Below are 19,161 nucleotides of genomic sequence, written 5' to 3'. Positions count from 1 at the left end.
TTTACAGATGACATGTACTATTTGTGTTAAGATAAAGCAAGATGTGTCGACGTTTGGAACGGACATAATTTTGGACCAAATGTGTTTTAAAATGTGGACTGAAATTTTAGTATGTGTTACGGCTTCAAAGTAGAGTTAAAAAACTACTTTCTTTTTTTTTTTTCTTTTTTTGTTTAAGACTCTTAGATGTTGCATTTAAAGAAAATATTTATTTTTTACAAATTCTTTGTTTGCTTATAATTTTCATGTGTTTAAAACTGTTCATTTTGTGAAATAGTAATTTAAAAAAATCTATGGATAGTTGCATTATAAAGGACTTAACACGAGATAGTTTTTGTGGAAATGGCATGTATTCTATTTTTGGCCACTAAATAATTTGGGAGTTTTTGTTTTCTGTCTTTATTTTAGTTACAGTCTAAATAAAGATATATTTTTCATCATTTTTCTCTTCCTAACTTCTAATAGTCATGTGGAATTATGTTAATGGTAGATGCTTAATAAGTATTTGGTGATTGATTAGTGATTTCTAGTTCCATTTCTATTTCAGAACATAATGGAGATTTGCTGAAATACTATAATGAGATTTTCTTGGTCACTTTATGATGAAACCTTTTATATTTCAGATCAAAGAAGGTTTCCTATTCTGAACCCCCTCTCCAAACAAAAAGTTCCAATTTTAGATTAAGAATCGATGAAGAATTTAGACCATTTTTCCAGAAGAATTCGTAGATGCTGACACATTTGCATATAATTTCAGGGGATTTAACCATCTGCAGAATATTAACAAATGTAGATGAGAATTTAACCAGTATAGCCAGTACTGTGCAGAAATTAGCTACAGTAGCCCACATTCTACTCAGAGGAATAGATATATGAGTTTTTTGGTTTAGGTGAAACTTTTTCTTCACCTATTCTTGCTTCTGTATGTACTTTTTCTTTATTCTTTGTTTCTATATTTATATATATGTTATTGTTAGCTTTTTACCTGTGTTAATGTAAAATATGTTAAAATTGGTTTCTTTTCTGCATCTTGGAAATTATGCCACATGCTGTTTCCTTGTATGGCCACCTTATAGTCATTGTGTCCTGTCTGACGTATTTGATGATAAGATGATATAAGAATAATGCAATCTACATTTTTTTTTAGAGATCTAATTTCTTGTTTTTTTTTTTTTTCTCATGCACTTAGTAAGATAACTTACCTCTTGGCCACCTGGCTTCTGTGAAAGTTCTTAAGCTTCTAAGCTCTTAAAACATACTCCAATTTAAGAATCTGCTTCTGAAGAAAAAGAGCACACATAAAATAAACCACCCCCGCTGCACCCCACATCAGAAACTGAAATCTAGTCCACAAAACGAAATTGCCAATCAGCTGTCCGTGCTATTTAGAACCTGTGGCTTATCCTCAGCAAGAAACATGGCTACCTGTGGTTTTCGTATCTCATTACAGTAGCTCTTGGATGCTTGTTTTCCTCTATGAGGCACATGATGTGTAAACTACCTTAGATATAGGATTGACCTGTTGCAGTATCCCCAACATTTAATGGAGCAAGTAGTAGGACATATTGTGTGTTTCCTGATGGTTTTAGTTTGTGATAAGTATAAAGAGGCATAGGTAGTGAGATGGAAGGGAAACAGTCTGTAAGATTGGAATGGTATGCTCTTGGGATCAGAGGAAGGACATTGGTAGGGAAGATAGATAACTGGTAGACATGTTTTAAAGGTGTACTTCTAGGAGTTTTCTTTTTCCAAAAATTTAGAAAATATGAGGGTAGCCTTATGTAATGGTATGTTAGGAATGAATGAGAGCTGGCAGCCAGTGTATGTTGTGGATACCTAATATTCCATTTAGCACTTACATTTTTTTCAGAAGGTAAATTTTGTGTTGATTATAGGGGTGATATAAGAACTGATGTTTAATTACTTATTGGTAACAAAATTGGTAATCATTGTACCTTAATTGACTAAATGGTTAGCAACCGTCTTTTTATTTACTTGTGTTTTGTTTTGTTTTTGATGTCTTTTGTATCTTGGACTTGGATTCCTATTTGTAAAATGTAGGTTATTGTTGAACTCCCTTTCTTTCACAAGACAGTTGTATAAATCCCTATGGAATATCTTAGTATCCTTAAAAAAGCGTGATTTTAAATTTAACCTGTTCATAATATTTAACATTTTGTTTTTTTCTGTTGTCGTTTTAAACATTTTATTATGGGAAAGTTGAAGTATATACAAAAGTAGACATTATAATGATTCCCATAACGCCACATCCAACTTCAACAATTACCAGCTCATAGTATCATATTATTTATATTACACTCACTTCCACCCCTTCTTTTTTGGTGAGACAGTCTTGTTCTATTGCTCAGACAGGAGTGCAATGGTGAGATCTTAGTTCACTACAACCTTCGTCTCCCTGGTTCAAGTGATTCTTGTGCCTCAGCCTCCTGAGTAGCTGGGATTATAGGCATGCATCACCATGCCTGCCTAATTATTGTATTTTTCAGTAGAGATGGGGTTTTCCTAGGCTGGTCTCGAACTCCTGGCCTCAAGTCTTCTACTCACCTTGGCCTCCCAAAGTGCTGGGATTACAGGCATGGGCTATTGGACCTGGCTCTCTTCCTGTATTTTGATGTAGATCCCATATACATCATTTCATCTGTAAGCATTTTAACAAGTATTTTAATAAATATTTTAAGGTGCAAATTCAAAAATGTTTTTAATGTGGTATATTTGGAAGTTTATGAATTAATTATGGTTGGCTTGATTTCCATGTAATTTAATAGTGGACCTGTAGACAGTAGAAGTAAAATGTAAAATTTGAGATTATAACCTTAGTTAAGTTTCTTATCTTTTTATAAAATGAAGCCTTAGTTTCTATAACTCTTATTTCCAGAGTGCCCAGTGGGTATCTGATACTAGGATATAGGTCATAGGGCTCCAAAAAAAAAAAAATGTTTATCATGAAGCTTGTGTTTTTTTCATCTTAATATTTTTTACAAAAGGAGGTAGATAATTTTTTTGGAAAAGCTGATGTTCATCTTTTGTTTCTTGTTGCCGTTTCCTCCTGATTTTAGAAGTAAAAATATTAAAAAGTATAAAGAAGAAAGTAAAATGATCTATAATCCTGTGACATTCCAGACTATCATTATACACCTACATTATTTCCCTATTTTGTACTTTTAGGTCTTATTGAGTATAGATAAAAAGGAAACAAGTTTTTGTTTATTCCTCTATTCTTACAGATACTGTGGATGGTAGGGAAGAAAAGCCTGCTTCTGATTCTTCTGGAAAACAGTCTACTCAGGTTATGGCAGCAAGTATGTCAGCTTTTGATCCTTTAAAAAACCAAGATGAAATCAATAAAAATGTTATGTCAGCGTTTGGCTTAACGGATGATCAGGTTTCAGGTAAGTTAGTTTCTACCTGTTTTACATCTTTCATTTTCTTAATCTTTTCTTCCTTGTCTTTCCTTCGTTCTTAATTGAAGAATAACTTGGATATGGTGAAGTGCACAAATCTTAAGGGTCCTGGTCAACAGATTTTTACATATGTGGACACTTACATAAATCACTAACTAGATTTAAGTGTAGATGATTTCCAGCACGACAGAAAGCTTTCTTATGTCCTCTCCCCATCAGTGGCACCCTCCCCCTTAAAGAATAACCACTGTTTGGTTCAAGTATATTTTTGAAAGTAAAATTTAGAAAGCTTTAAAAAATCTGAAATATTGTATAATTTGATTCATTGCAGTATTCAAATTATATTTGACTTATCTTAGGGAAATTGAAAATTAAATGTAGATTTTCTGGTTAAATTGTGTTAGTATAGACTTTTTTATGTAAATAAGTTTTTAACGTCAAAACAGTACCTATATTGTTTTATTCTTTCAAACTTGTCATTTCTTCACTGTTTTTTCCTGCTTTTTCTCTTTTTGGATTCTAATAACACGTACATTGGTGAGTTTGATACTGTCTCATGGGTTTTTAAGGTTCATTCTTCAGTCTTGTCTCTCTTCTTCAGGTTGGGTGATTTCTGTTGAACTCTCTTCAAAGTCGCTGTGATTTCTGATACGCTGTTGAACCTTTCTGGTGAATTATTTAATTGTGCTTTCAGCTCTAGAATTTCCATTGAGTTTTCATACTTTCTGTTTTTCTGTTGAAATAACTTTATTTTACATTCGTTGAAACTATATTTTCCTTTAGTTATTTGAATGTATTTATGTTTGATTCTTTAAAAATATTTATGATAGCTGCTTTAAAATGTTTGTCTGCAACATCCAGCACTTGTACCCATTGGTGTCATTTTCTATTGACTGGTTCCACTCTGCCCCATATATTTCCCAGCCCCAGTAGGGTCACATTTTCCTGTTTTTTTTTTGCCTGTTTTATAGTGTTTGATTGAAAACTAGACATTCTGGTTAATATGTTGTAGAGACTTAGGATTATTTTTGTTATTTTGAGGATTTTCTGATATTGTTGCTCTAGCAGGGACTTGATTTGTGTGGACTTGCCGACATAAATAACAAACAGAAAAGGGCTCTCTAAAAGAAAAAGATATTTGGGAATAGGGCATTGCATTGAGAATATGTATGCCATTGTAAACTATGTGCATATTCAGTGAGGTAAAGGCAGACAAAGGTTTTTAAAGGAAAAATTGGGAGTACATAATTGTTTTGAAATAATTATTGTTGGCTACAAAGATCATTAGCAAGAGTGATGTCAGTTTGAGGTTGGACAGACGTTTCTGGGCAGATGTCCTCACAGAAGGGTTTTTTTTTTTTTTGTAAAGTTGTGATGGACTTTGTATAAGCTGTGGTTTTTGAACTCTTTTGTGATAGTTTTTGTAAGGACCCTCTCTTCATGGCCTTATCAGAGTTTTTATATTTTTTAATATTAATGACTTCATTTTGGTTTTGACAACTTGCACATACTCAAAACTACTACTCCTTTATCCCTATGATGTATAGCAGCTGATACGTCTGCTCAGTCCTTTCAGCTCGCTCTAGGTGCTGCTTTTTCTCTGAGCCTTGTTGAGATATCCTCCTCTGCTCTCCCAGCCCTATGGTCAGCTGGGGGTTTGGGCAGAGTATATATACCTAGATTTTGGGTCTTACCCTTTCATTGGCACCCTTACTCCAGGGATTTTCCTCCTAAGTCTTCAGCTCCTTGTCCAGCCATGAGGCTATTAACACTGTCGTTTTCTGCTGTTGGAGCTGCAGAGGTCAGGGCTTTTAATTCTTACCCATTCCAATTTTATTGGGGTAAACTCTGGTTTCTGATGGACTTTCAGTTATTTCAAATAGTTTCTTCTGTTTTATGCAGGTTTTTAGTTGTTACCTGGGGGAGAGTTTATCTGACGGATTTACTTTTCCTTTATCAGTAGTTGGAAATACAGTATTCAGTCTATTCATTTTGTATTTCTTAGAAACTTTCATGGAATTACTTACTAAAGGTGTGTGAAAATCTGATGAGGTCAGACTTTTAAATTTTGATTTAATTGAATATTCCATACTAGAATAATATTAATATGATTCACATTTGAAGACCGTTTCTGTCATAGCTATGTTGAATTGTACTAGGAAAAACAGTATGCATAGCTAGGATACTTGTGTAGTTCTTCAGGTGTGATATGGTAAAATGTGGCTTATTATAATAGCGAATGTGGCAATGGGAAGGAGGGAAGAAGTATTACAAAGATGGAATGAACATTTAACTGTAATAAATTACATGTACAGGAGGAAAGAGGAGTCAAACATACATATATAGAGAGAGTCTAATAACGTATCTTTTGTAGGAAGAATGTGTGTATTTATCTACATATATATAACTAAGTTAACGTAGGAAGAATGTGTGTATGTATTTATCAACATATATATAAATTTAAGTAAAGTGGTGGTAGATAGAAACCATCATCCATTTTATTCTGGTAATAAGTCTCTCTTGCATTACCATTATTATATCCTAGTTTAGGTTCTTATTAATACTTGGATTGTCAGCTGTCAACTGTGTGCCTAACACTGTGGTAAGTTCTGGGGATATACCAGAGCAGAAGATTAAGGTTTGTCCTTAGGAAAATTAGTCTGCTGATAATAGCAGGTACTTACATGGAACTTTCTGAGCAGTGGTCACTTTTATAAACTTTTGCTGTATAATCCCTTTTTAAAGTCCTTGCTATAAGCTCTTGTTAACTCATAAGCCTCACAATAACGTTATGAAGTAGGAATTAGTACATCCTTTGTACAGATGAGGATACTGAGGCACCGAGCTTATGTAACATGTCCAGAGTTACACAGCTTGTGAGTGACAGCACTAGGATTTGAACCTAGGTAGTCTGGCTGCAAAATCTATGCTTTTAACCACTCTTCTGCATTGGCAAAGCAAAAAGAAGTTAAAGGAATAAAACATATCTGCATTGTCCTCAGAATATCTTTTTTGACTGTCACAGCACTGGAACTGTAATATATTCTCTCCATTCATTTCTGTGTTTAATGTTTTGGAAGAATTATAAATCTGTGTAAATCCATGTGTAAATTTGAGGGCTAGGCCTTGTGAGGCAGACAAAAAGAATCAAGATCAGGAGCCCAGCCAAAAGAGCTCAGAGTCTTAAGAGGGAAAATGGGGCTGTTCAGAAATGCAAGGTAGAAGTCAGTATGGGTTAATAAAAGTAAACCAGATTGAAGTTCACTACTGGAAAAAACTATTCAAGAGTCAAGAAGGCTTACTAGAAGTGTGGAATTATAACTGGATTTTAAATAATGTGTTTAAATACGTGAATGTTACATTAAATATTTGAGGTGGTATAGTAGAAAGAACGGTGATAAGTGAAATAGAGGTAAAAAAATATTAGATATGTAATGGGAGTGGGGAGAAGGTTAGGGTTAGTTTAGCTGAAAGGGAGGCATGCGAGAAGAGAAACTGTGTGAGAAACAGTGTTTGGACCCTTAATGCAAACTAGGGGGTTGAACCTAATTTATGGGCAGTGGAGACCCCTTGAAGAATGAAGTGATAATTTTGGCTGATGTGCAGAATACATTGCTTGGAATGGGGGAGATATGGGCATTGCAGACATGAGTTTTGTCTTTTTGCAGGGAGAGGTTAAGACTCAGGAATATAGTACTCCACACTTTATAAGGAAGGATTTCCAGTTGTAGCTTTGGATTAAGAGACTAGAGCAAAGGAAAAAATAAAATACATACATTTAAAAAAATGTAAAAAGCCTCATTTGTGGTTATATACTTACTCTATACTACTTTTAGTGTCTTTTAACCAAACTTATTCCTTGAGCTTGCTGAGAGAAGGCCTTATATTGGATACTAAACTGACTTTTTTTTTTTTTTTTTTTTTTTTAAACTATCCAGGGCCACCCAGTGCTCCTGCAGAAGATCGTTCAGGAACACCCGACAGCATTGCTTCCTCCTCCTCAGCAGCTCACCCACCAGGAGTTCAGCCACAGCAACCACCGTACACAGGAGCTCAGACACAAGCAGGTCAGATTGAAGGTAAAATAGAATTTAGAGCACATGTGTGGAAAACTGCATGTGTAGAAGTGTTTATTGCCGTATTGTTATAAACACTTTATGTATTTAGTCATGCCTTGAACACAGGAAAAGTTTTGATTTACTGACATGATTTGATGTGAAAAAACAATAGAATAATATGTCAGGTATGTTTCCATTTATTGGAAAGAAAAAAATCCCTAAAGTGTTTATATGAATATAGATACAGAGTGAAAGACCAGTCATTAGTCAGTGGTGACCCTTGGGGAGGATAGTGAAATTCAGACTGGTGATTTCACACTTTAGTTTGTGTTATACTTAGGTGCTGTTTTATCTCCCTCTTCTCTTCAGCATCTATGCATGCTTTTTCTAATTTAAAAAGATTTCTAAAATAGAGGTAAAGGATAACTAGTTAGAGTGGGGTTTTTTTTGGTAAGATTACAGACTTTTATAATTTTGTAAATATAGCAATATGTATTAATAGAAAAAAAGCAGTGTACTTTAAGTCAAACTTTTTCTTCTCTAAATAATCTGTCTTTGGATGTGTAATTAGTCTCCCTGGGTTTTGATACTCTTTCACTGTAAAGTGTGAAAATTGGACCAACCCAGTGGTTTCAAAAGAATGTCTTTTGTCCTGAATGAAATATAACTTGAAAGCTCTGTATTTAAAATAGGGGATTGAAGGGCAACAGATTTCAGACAGTAGCACTAAGGTGCTTCATTGAAACCCTTAGAGTTCTGCAGAATGTGACTAAGTACTTACCAATCTCTAGGGTGCCTCCCAGATACTGAAATGTGATTTCTATGAATTGCTAATGCATGTTAGGACCTTTAAAGCCACAATTCCACTTCAAAACAAACACCAGGTGGTGCTGTAACCATTTGTTTAATGGGTCAGATAGTTGTATAATGTATTTTCACCACCAGAAGCAAGTGATTAAAGTTATCAATCACATTACAAAAAACAAAAACAAACAAAACATAGCCTAAAATGAACTGACCACTTTGGAATAGACTCCTGTTATCCTGTAGTGGATACTATCAGAGTTGTCTGGTCAGGTGTGGTGGCTCACACCTATAATGTGCCTATAATCCTACAAAGTGCCTATAATCCCAGCATTTTAGGGAGGCTGAGGCAGGAGGATAACTTGACCCGGGAGTTTGAGAATAGGTTGAGTAACATAGTGAGACCCTGTCCCTACAAAATAAAAAAAAAAAAGATTAAAAAAAAACTAGCTGGGTGCTGTGGCATGTGCCTATAGTTCCAGCTTCTTTGGAGGATTGTTTGCCTTGTTGAATGAAGAGGTGGAGGCTGCAGTGAGCTGTGATCACTCCACTGCATTTCAGCCTGGGCAACAGAATGAGAACCTGTCTCAAAAACAAACCGCTCCCTCGCCCAAAAAAAAAAATCCACAGAGTTGTCTGTTGGATAAGCAGCAGTCATTGTGGACTAGCACATGACATTTTGCTGATGAATCAGTGGTTTGCGAAGAATTGATTGCTTAAGGCTTTCCAAGTTTAGTCGTCCTCCGTATCAAAATTCTACTGCCAAAACTAGAACAAACTAGGACTAAAGCAGATGTGGGCTGAAATGGACAGAAGCAGAGTATAGGTATGATGAGAGTTTAATGCCTATATCAAGTGAACTATAGATTTGTTTTTAAATAAATCCCATTTTAAGCGGTGTGTACTGTTATAGAATGACAGTTGGAAGGATCCTTGTACCAAATGTTTGCTGTTTATGTATAAGGAAATGGGAATTAAGGCTCTATTAGCAATATCTAAACATTCTATGAAGTGTTTGTTTTAATTGAGCATTTTCAAATAAGTAAAATTTAAAAAATGTGAAAGGCTATCCAGTGAAAATTCTCTCTCCCACCTCTGTCCGCCGCAACCAAGTTTCTTTTTCCAGAGATAGTAGATTAACACTGTTTATATGCATTTAACGCCTTTAGAGTAGTATTGTATGCCTTGGTACAATTGTTAACAGTTAGCTTAATTAAAACATACAGTATGAAAATTGTACAATTAATAAGTGACATCATTTAAACACTTAATAACTGATCTAAGTCTAGTGCTGTACAAAAGAATTAGAGGCCACATTTAATTTAAAATTTTATATTTAGCTGCATTAGAAAAATGTTTAAGAAAAGGTAAAATTAATTTTATTTATCCTAATATATCCAGTATAAGTTAATTATTTTGGTACGGTGTATTGGAAATCTGGGATGTGACACTGATTTGGAACACTTTAAACACAAACAACATACCACAATGCAGACAAGCCACATTTTAGGTGCCCAGTAGCCACATGTGGCTAGTGACTATTTTAAGAGCACAGCTTTAGATAAATATTATTTATGGATTCCCAGCATGAATTATAGGGTACTTTAATAAATACATTTTGATGTATAATGAGTCTCTGATGTTGCCAGTTATTTAGATCAATTTGCTCAATAATTTGAGCAGAATTACCAACATAAAATGTATTACTTATAATTTATTAACATAGCAATATCTTATAATGTGTAATAGTCCAAATTAAAATGAAGAATTCTGAGTTGTTACTTAACTCCCATAAAAGGAACCTTGGAACTTTGAATTTTATTCTGAAGAAATGTAGTGTTAATACGTTGTTCAGTTAAAAGAATCAACAAGATACTGAGCATCATTAAAAAAACCAAAAGGGAGAATGTTACCCTTTTTCATATGAAGCCAGTGCCTGTTATTGGAAAACTATGTGACATTGTCAGAAACATATGTGGTAAGGAGAAGAAGCCTAGAAATCTTCAGAGATCAGTAGATACTGCAGTTTGACAAACTAAAAAAATGAAAAAGCATATAATTAAAATCTGTAAATCATATGCCAATATAATGAAAAGCTGAGTAGACTTTTTATATAAATGTCAAAACAAGACAAAATAATCAACTCCTCATGTAGTCATCGTGCAGCTTCAACACTTGCCAATATTTTGGCATTCTTTTTTTTTTTTTTTTTTTTTTTATCATTTTCCCCACTGCACCCCTTTTAATTTGCTGGAGTAGTTTAAATCAAATTATGAGCAGCTTATACTCAGCTATTTCAGTATGTATGTCTAACTGATAATCTTTTTAATATAACCACCATGCCATTATTTAACAATGATTCTTTTTTATTTTTAATTGAGACAGGGTCTCACTCTGTTGCCCAGGTTGGAGTGCACTGGCGTGATTATGGCTCACTGCAACCTCAACAGTGATGCTTAATGTCAACGTGTACTAGTCTGTATTTGAATTTCCCGAATTGTTTCAAGATTAGTTTGTTACAATTGATTTGTTCAAATCAGGAGCCTAACAGGGTTCCACTTTGCTTTTCATTAATGTGTCTTGAGTCCTTTTTTCTGATAGCTATCATCCTTTACATGTTCCCCAAGTCAAAACTATGCATATTATTTATTACTATGAAGCTATTATCCCAAAACATAGATGCTTAGACAACAAATGTTTATTATCTCATATAGTTTTAAACAGTCAGATATCCAGGAATGGTTTAGTTGGGGGATTTTGGCTCAGAATCTCTCACTAGGTTGCAATTAAAAATGATTACTGGGGTTATAGTCATCTGAAGCTTAACCAGAACTGGAGGATTCAGTTATTTACCATTTGGACATCATAAATGCTGTCAATTAAAATGCATTTAAAAATGACTTCCTGGGGTTATAGTCATCTGAAGCTTAACCAGAACTGGAGGATTCAGTTCTTTACCATTTGGACGACATAAATGCTGTACATGTGCAGAAGCCATTGAGGGTCAAAGAGGCTGGCTATTCTCTGTAATAAATACATTCCATAAGTTTTACCATTACTCCTTGCTTCATTCTGTTTTCTTTTTCCCCTTAGATAATATTTTTTATAACTTTTTATTCGTTCATTATTTTTGAAAATACACATAAAATATAGCTTATATATAGTTGTGCACTGTATGACAACGTTTCAGTCAACGGTGGGCTGCATATATGATGGTGGTCTCATAAGATTATAATGGAGATGAAAAATCTCTATTGCCTAGTGATGTGTAGTCATCATAATTGTAGCACAAAGCATTAATTACGTGTCTGTGGTGATTCTGGTATAAACAGACTTACTGCCAGTCATATAAAAGTGTAGCTCACATAATTATGTGTAGTGTCTACTACTTGATAATAAATGACTCTGTTACTCATTTGTGTATTTACTATAGTATACTTTTAAATCATTATTTTAGAGGGTACTCCTACTTATTTAAAAAAAACAAAGCTGTAGAACCAGGCTCAGGTAGGTCCTTCAGAAGTTATTCCAGAAGAAGGCATTGTTATCATAGGAGATGAAAGCTCCATGATGTTCTTGACCCTGAAGGTCTTCCAGTGGGACAGGTTATAGAGGTGAAAAACAGTGATATTGATGATCCTGATGCTGTATAGGCCTCAGCTGATGTGTATGTTTGTGTTATAATTTTTTTCTAAAAGTTTAAAGAGCAAAAGAAAATTTAAAATTAAAAAAAAAAGAAAAAAACATAGAATAAGGATATAAAGAATAATTATTTTTGTATATTAGTACAATGTGTTTTAAGCTAAACTGTTAAAGAGTTAAATTTATAAAGTAAAAAATTATAGTAAGCTAAGGTTAATCATTATTGAAGAAATGGAATTTTAAAAAATAAATTTAATGTAGCCTAAGTGTATAGTGTTTATAAATCTTCAGCAGTGTACAGTAATGTGCTAGGCCTTCACATTTACTCAACACAAGTACCTCACTCTGAGCAACTTCTAATCCTACAAGCTCCAGTCATGGTAAATGCCCTAGACAGGTGTACCATTTTTTAATCTTTTTTTGCCATATTTTCACTGTACCTTTTTAATGTTTTGATATGTTTTAGATACACAAATAATTACTATGGTGTTACAGTTGCCTAAGTATTCAGTACAGCAACATGCTGTACAGGCTTGTAGTCTGTTGTATCCCTATAGCTATATAGTAGGCTGTGATATCTAGGTTTGTGTAAGTATACTGTGTGATACTTGCACACTCACACATTTTTCAGAACCTACATTAAGCAATGCATGACTGTATTTTTTATTACTCAAAACATTGCTGGCCAGGCGCGGTGGCTCACGCCTGTAATCCCAGCACTTTGGGAGGCCGAGGCGGGTGGATCACGAGGTCAAGAGATCGAGACCATCCTGGTCAACATGGTGAAACCCCGTCTCTACTAAAAATACAAAAAATCAGCTGGTCATGGTGGCGTGTGCCTGTAATCCCAGCAAGTCAGGAGGCTGAGGCAGGAGAATTGCCTGAACCCAGGAGGTGGAGGTTGCGGTGAGCCGAGATTACGCCATTGCACTCCAGCCTGGGTAACAAGAGCGAAGCTCCGTCTCAAAAAACAAACAAACAAACATTGCTTACTATAAACAATCTCTGCACCTTGCTTTCTTCATGTATCCTGTAGATCTCTCAAGTATGTGAAGAAGTTCCTTTTTCTTTTTTTAAACAATTAGACTTCTTAATTAATTTTCAGAATACTGTGACAGTCCCATTTGGACTTGAATGAGGTGGGTTTAAAGTAAGTACCGTAAATCCTCACTTAATATTGTTGATAGGTTCTTAGAAACTGTAATTTTAAGTGAGACGATGTATGAGGAGGAAATCAGTTCTATAGGCTAATTGATAAGAGTAAGTTGAGTTCCTACAGCATATTCCTGATCACAAAAATACCCCTGGACTTTTAGATAAAGACTAAAAACAAATGTGAGCTATAGATATATTTAAGAAAGATTAATAAAAACAAACAAGATGATACACGTAGTTATTCCAGTTCAGGGCTGTGGGTGGCTGAAATCTATCCTGGCAGCTCAGTAGCAAAGTGGGGACCAACCTGACAGGATGCTATTCCATCACAGGGTGCACTTGCAACCACACACACACCCACAGTCAGCAGACTGAGATCACTTAGACATGCTAATTAACCTAACATACACATCTTTGGGATGTGGGAGGAAATTGGAGTACCCAAAGCAAACCCACACGGACTTGGGGAGAATGTGCAAACTCCACACGGAACAGTAACCTAAGCTGGGAATATTTTTTTTTTCCTTATCAGTGTTTTAACAAAACAATGTGAAACAAAAGATGTTATTTGAGGATCTGCTGTAAAAGGAATATTGTGTAGAGGTAGTAATAAACCTCTGAAATTTTTAACTCTAGTGATATTTTCAAAATCAATTTGTAGAAATTTGTGAAAACATGCCAAAAAGAACAGCTTTAAGAAGAGTTGTACCCTATTAGTTTTTATTGAGGGCAATTAACTACATTTTTTACCAGGAGTTTCTTACTCATTGATGACCACAGTCTACCACCACATGGAGCCTTAATCTCAGCCTTTTTTGTTGATGCCCAAGTTAATATTTATGTTATTTTGTTCATGGGATAATATATGCAAAACTACTTTGTAAACTAAAGCTTTGGAGTTATGCCTGGGATCCAGTGATGGTTCTTAGCTCTTGATGGTTCTGTTCTTAGCTATCGACTGCAGGTAAGCTGCTTAATTTTTCTGTATCTGAGATAGGGAATACTAATTTGGTTGAACTTTTTTTTAATGTATGCATTGCCTGTTTGCTTATTTTTTTTTTAATTGAGGAGTTAAACCTTTTAATTTTGAAGAATTAAGAGTTCACTGTTATATGCTATACATATTTATTCCCCTTGATCATATTCCCGATAAAGACATAAACCAATAAATCTTTGTTTGAAAATCACATGTATGGGAACAGTTTGTGAGGACAGAAAAGTAAAAAGAAAAATAAAATAATAGGAAATAAGTTTCCAAAAGGTTTCTTCATAGGAACTGTGGTTGTTGACCCCAAATAGGACAGATAGGACTCTCATGTTCAAGAACACATCCCCAGTGTTAAAAAGGCCTACCATTGTTAAATAGTGCAGTGAAGAGCCATTTAGGCTTAATTAGAGTCCACATTATTGGTTGAAGATGTTGGATATTCATACAAAATCAAACTTGACAAATTCCAAAGGTGTCTTTCAGCTCTGGAACAAAAGATGTCATGTAGTTCCTTGCTACAAAAAAGTTCGTTCATATGGTAATAGAGGTCCAAACCTTTAGAGGGCAAATACAGTGCTTTAGGAAAGACTTAGATGATGTTAATGGTATTTGTCCTTTTTTTCATTTTTATTTGTTGATTTTCAGCTCACTTGGCTTTTAATGAATATTAGCATTACTTATCTGTTGGCAGCTGGGTTTGAAAACATTTGTTTTTCTAGACTTTATGAAATGGTAGCCACTGTTGTTACACTTAATGTTTGTTGCCAGTTAGTTCTCTGCAGTTAATCCACAGCAGAGCAGTCACACTTCTTAAATGGTTCATTTTCTTCATAGACATTTAAAAGTGAACAAATACTTTCTTGTATATTGTTACACTGTTTAGATGGAGAGAGAATGTATATGCGCCTTTAAAATATTTCTCTTTGCTACATTAAACATGCCTGTTTTTTTCGTGTGTGTGTGTGTGTGTGTGTGTGTGTGTGTTTTAGGTCAGATGTACCAACAGTACCAGCAACAGGCCGGTTATGGTGCGCAGCAGCCGCAGGCTCCACCTCAGCAGCCTCAACAGTATGGTATTCAGTATTCAGGTGAGCAGGTGTTGAAAGGGAGTTGGCTTATGGTTTTTTGCTTGTTCCTATACTCATTAAACTTTAAGCTTTTCTTAATTCCTTGATTTGTAGTACATTGACATAATAGGTATTACGTTTTTATTAGGGGAATTACATTAACATCTATTATAAATCAACATTTCAGTTTTCTGGTGGGCAAATAAAACTTAAAGTAGATGATTCTGCAGTAACCTGTAGTGTCAAAAGTTTTTAATACAAAGCTGTCTCTTACTAATATGATAAGCTTACGTCTTAGGCGACTTAGTGCAAGGTTCCCCCCTCCCCTCCACTTCCGTGTAACACATAATTCTAGCATACTCTTAGTACCTGTAGAAATATGAACAGTTTATTCATAAATGGAAAGGTGATCTTATTTAAGAGCTAAATTAAGCTACTTAGGTTTTAAAATCTCTTGCAAGTATGTGAGAATACCAGATACAGGCCATAAAATTGTGTAAAATGTAATTCAGGCAATTAAGAACTTTGTTTAGCTGTTTTAAATAAGCATCCTGGGTATTTTGTTTCTATTTTACCATCTGTCCACTGAAATATATGTATTTATGATAAATCTTATTAATGTATCTTTGGCTGTGATTCCAGTATTTTTTACATTTATGTCAGAGAGTTTGTTGTGTCCAACTCTTGTTTTACAGCCAAAGATTTATATATAAGAGTTTCAACTGTAATTAAAAATAATTTATGCAAGTTGAGTCTTGTCTAACTTCTATTTTATGGAGTTTTGTGGTATCAGCTAGAGCAGGGGTCAGCAAAGTACAGCCCACAGGCCAAATCTGGACTGTTGGCCTGTTTTTTTTTGAATAAAGTTTTATTAGAACACTTATTTTTATGTTCTCTGTTGCTACGTGGGCACTAGAATGGCAGAGACCATGTGGCCCACAAAGCCTAAAATATTTACTATCTGGCACTTTACAGAAAAGTGTGCTGACTCCTGACCTAGATCATAACATTCTGTCATTAATTTTATTTATATTTGCTGTAGAGTGACTAACCTGTAGCGACTTATTTTTAATTGTATAAAATACATAGAACTTAAGTTTGGATCATATTAGGAGGAAGGTTGTTTTTAGGATGCAGTTCTTAAAAAAATCCCTGTTATAAATTAAGTGATTTATAGAAAGGATAGCAGAGCTGAAGAGATACAGTTGTCATTTAATCTCAGGGGATTTCGGCCCTTACTATGCTTTAGAATCACCTGGGGGAGCTTTGTGTAGCTGGGCCCCATTCCCAGAGATTTTGAATTTCATTTGATTGGGTGTGGGACTCAGGCTTTTGCATTTTATAGGTGAGGCAACTAGGTTTCAAAGAAATTGTGACTTGTTAAAGCACATACAGCCATTCACTGGAGGGAGCTGGGTCAGTTCAGTATTTCCCTTTATCATTCTGCATTCTCCCAACCGAGACCAGAGTTGGCAGACTTCTTCCTTACAAGGTTAGATGTTGTATGTATTCAAAAAACCCCACATAATTTCCATATTTCTTTGCTATTTCTGATGTTCTTCACCTAAGTTACTTATTATTTTGGAGGGATAGAAGGGAGACTATACACACGATAGGAGCATTGCCACATTATGTTCAAGAGACTGGTGGGCTGCTAATGAAATCTTCAGCTTGTAGGGTTATTCCCACCCTTAAGCAATAATTAGGGATCGGATTACCTCCAGGCCCAGTTAAAAAAAGTTGAGATTTCAGTTGCCAGGATGAAAAGGGACTTTTTTTCTCACAGTCTTAAAATGAATAGGCATTTTCAGCATAAAGCTGAAACAATCTGTTTCTTCAAAACTTTATAGTGAAAATTTAAGTTTTATGTAGAGGATAGGACAAATTGTATGACATTCAGAATTTTTTATGAATTTAGTTCAGTATTTAAATGTTACCATGAGTTAAATGCATTTAAGATACTTGATTTACTTATTAAGAACTAAGCTTGCTCTTAATAAATGTAGTCAGGGTCTTCACTCTGAGTAAAATTTAGTTTTTTCAAATTATCTTTGTATTTCTGATCCTACTAGTCTATTAACTTGAATTTGATTGAGAGATATGGAAATAGTCAACTAAATACTCTGCTTGGAGACTGAGTGGTGGTGGTAACACTGGACCCTCTTTGACACTGTTGTTGGTTTGCCAGTTTCCCTCTGACCTTTTCCAGTTTTGTTCATGGACTATGTCATAAAGGTTTCTTTCATGAGTAAATTTTGAACCCAGGTTCAAGGTGAGTTCAGAATATACTCAAATTCATTCAATCCTTTTTTTTTTTTTTAATGCAGGGTTGTACATATTTTAATAATTTTCTTATGTATCTGGTATTTAATGCTGACAGGATTCCAGTCAATGGAGAGGTTTCATTGCAAGTAGCTGCAGGTGTGTTTCATGGTAGAGATAAAAGTTTTCAGTGAAGCAGACTTTCTTTGTAAAAAAAAAAAAAATTACATCCTAGTAAATAATGAATATAGATGTTGCTTTTTTTGGGGCAATATGGTATACTTTTATGTGCTGTGCTATACTGCTAAGTCAAAATATTGTAAAGGCAAAAAGCATCAGATACCAAATCTAAAAGAAAAGATTTTAAGGATTGTGAAAACAGTACTTTGTATTTATTCTTAAATGGCTTAGTTTTTATAGAGTGAGCAAAATTTAAAGCACCTAGTTAGTACAATAAGATTTATAGTATTTCATATAAAAATGTTCATTCTCTGCAATGTGTTTTTATTTGATGTTGTTAAGTAGCCCCTCCCACCCCAAAACCTGGTTAATGACTATTTAGCTTTCCCATTTTTGGTCTTCCTAGAAAGTATAATCTTTCATTTATCATTTGAGCTTCTGGTCTAGGAATTATGCTATAGCAGGAATTTGCTCACAGGGATTATGTCTCAGAGGGTTTAAAAAATTGTAGAAAATATCTCTCATAACTTCTTGGTCTTGAAATATTATGTGATGATGGAATCTACCACTCTGCTTGTTACATAAATATTTGTTAAATTTCTCACCATTTTTAGTCCATAACAGTAAGACTAATTCTCTGGAAAAGCTTTACTAAAAGATAAGATACATGTTATTTGTTTTGCCTTTTCAGTAAGCTATAGTCAGCAGACTGGACCCCAACAACCTCAGCAATTCCAGGGATATGGCCAGCAACCAACTTCGCAGGCACCAGCTCCTGCCTTTTCTGGTCAGCCTCAACAACTGCCTGCTCAGCCGCCACAGCAGTACCAGGCGAGCAATTATCCTGCACAAACTTACACTGCCCAAACCTCTCAGCCTACTAATTATACAGTGGCCCCTGCCTCTCAACCTGGAATAGCTCCAAGCCAACCTGGGGCCTATCAACCAAGACCAGGTTTTACTTCACTTCCTGGAAGTACCATGACGGCTCCTCCAAGCGGGCCTAACCCTTATGCACGTAACCGTCCTCCCTTTGGTCAGGGCTATACCCAGCCTGGACCTGGTTATCGATAAGGAGGCTCATCTATACCAATTAACGTAGCTGCTAGCTATCGGCCTCCCAAAAGACTCCAATACTATTTTAATTTGTATTGAAGTTCAGAAATTTAAAAAGCAGAGCATTTTTTATGATATCATTGTTGCTGTTAACTGGAAGTATAATTTGCTGGACCACAAAAACCAAAATGAAAGTTTTTTCCTCCCTGCTTAAAAATGTAGCAGCTTCTTAGTTACTTTCGAACACTACTCTTACGTGTATAAAGTGATTGATTGACTTTCTAGCTTCCCTTGTCCAGAGGATATTAAAATGCTAGGGTGAGGTTTAGCCATCTTACTTGGCTTTTTACTATTAACATGATGTACTAAAGTAGAGCCCTTTGAGAATACAACTAGATATTATGTATAAAATGTAACACTGATAGGTTAATAAAGATGATTGAATCCATTAGTGGTCTTGAAATTTAGTCATTAACATGAAAAAAACAATTTTTTAGAAATCCTTATTGGTGTTTGAAGTATAAACA

General features: G+C 34.8%; 1 protein-coding gene across 6 annotated transcripts in view; it reads left to right on the top strand.

The window, feature by feature from the left end:
• Nucleotides 1-19,085, top strand: part of TFG (trafficking from ER to golgi regulator) — a 36,236-nt gene extending 17,151 nt beyond the window's left edge. For 2 of the 6 annotated variants that reach the window (XM_032299269.1, XM_032299268.1), the window contains exons 5-8: nucleotides 3,246-3,410; nucleotides 7,361-7,501; nucleotides 15,059-15,157; nucleotides 18,270-19,085. In XM_032299269.1, the coding sequence (XP_032155160.1) occupies nucleotides 3,246-3,410; nucleotides 7,361-7,501; nucleotides 15,059-15,157; nucleotides 18,270-18,652 (788 nt within the window). In that variant the 3' untranslated portion in view covers nucleotides 18,653-19,085. Of the gene's footprint in view, nucleotides 1-3,245; nucleotides 3,411-7,360; nucleotides 7,502-15,058; nucleotides 15,158-17,516; nucleotides 17,558-18,269 lie in introns of all 6 variants that reach the window. The other 4 variants (XM_032299274.1, XM_032299273.1, XM_032299271.1 and 1 more) reach the window with 4 other exon arrangements.
• The last annotated feature ends 76 nt before the right edge of the window (nucleotides 19,086-19,161 follow it).

The sequence above is a fragment of the Sapajus apella genome, unplaced genomic scaffold, assembly GCF_009761245.1.
Source record: "Sapajus apella isolate SASKATOON/1434 unplaced genomic scaffold, GSC_monkey_1.0 scaffold40, whole genome shotgun sequence".
Lineage (NCBI taxonomy): Eukaryota > Metazoa > Chordata > Mammalia > Primates > Cebidae > Sapajus > Sapajus apella.
The sequence above is the reverse complement of the archived record's forward strand: the minus strand, read 5'-3'. Positions and strand labels throughout refer to the sequence as shown.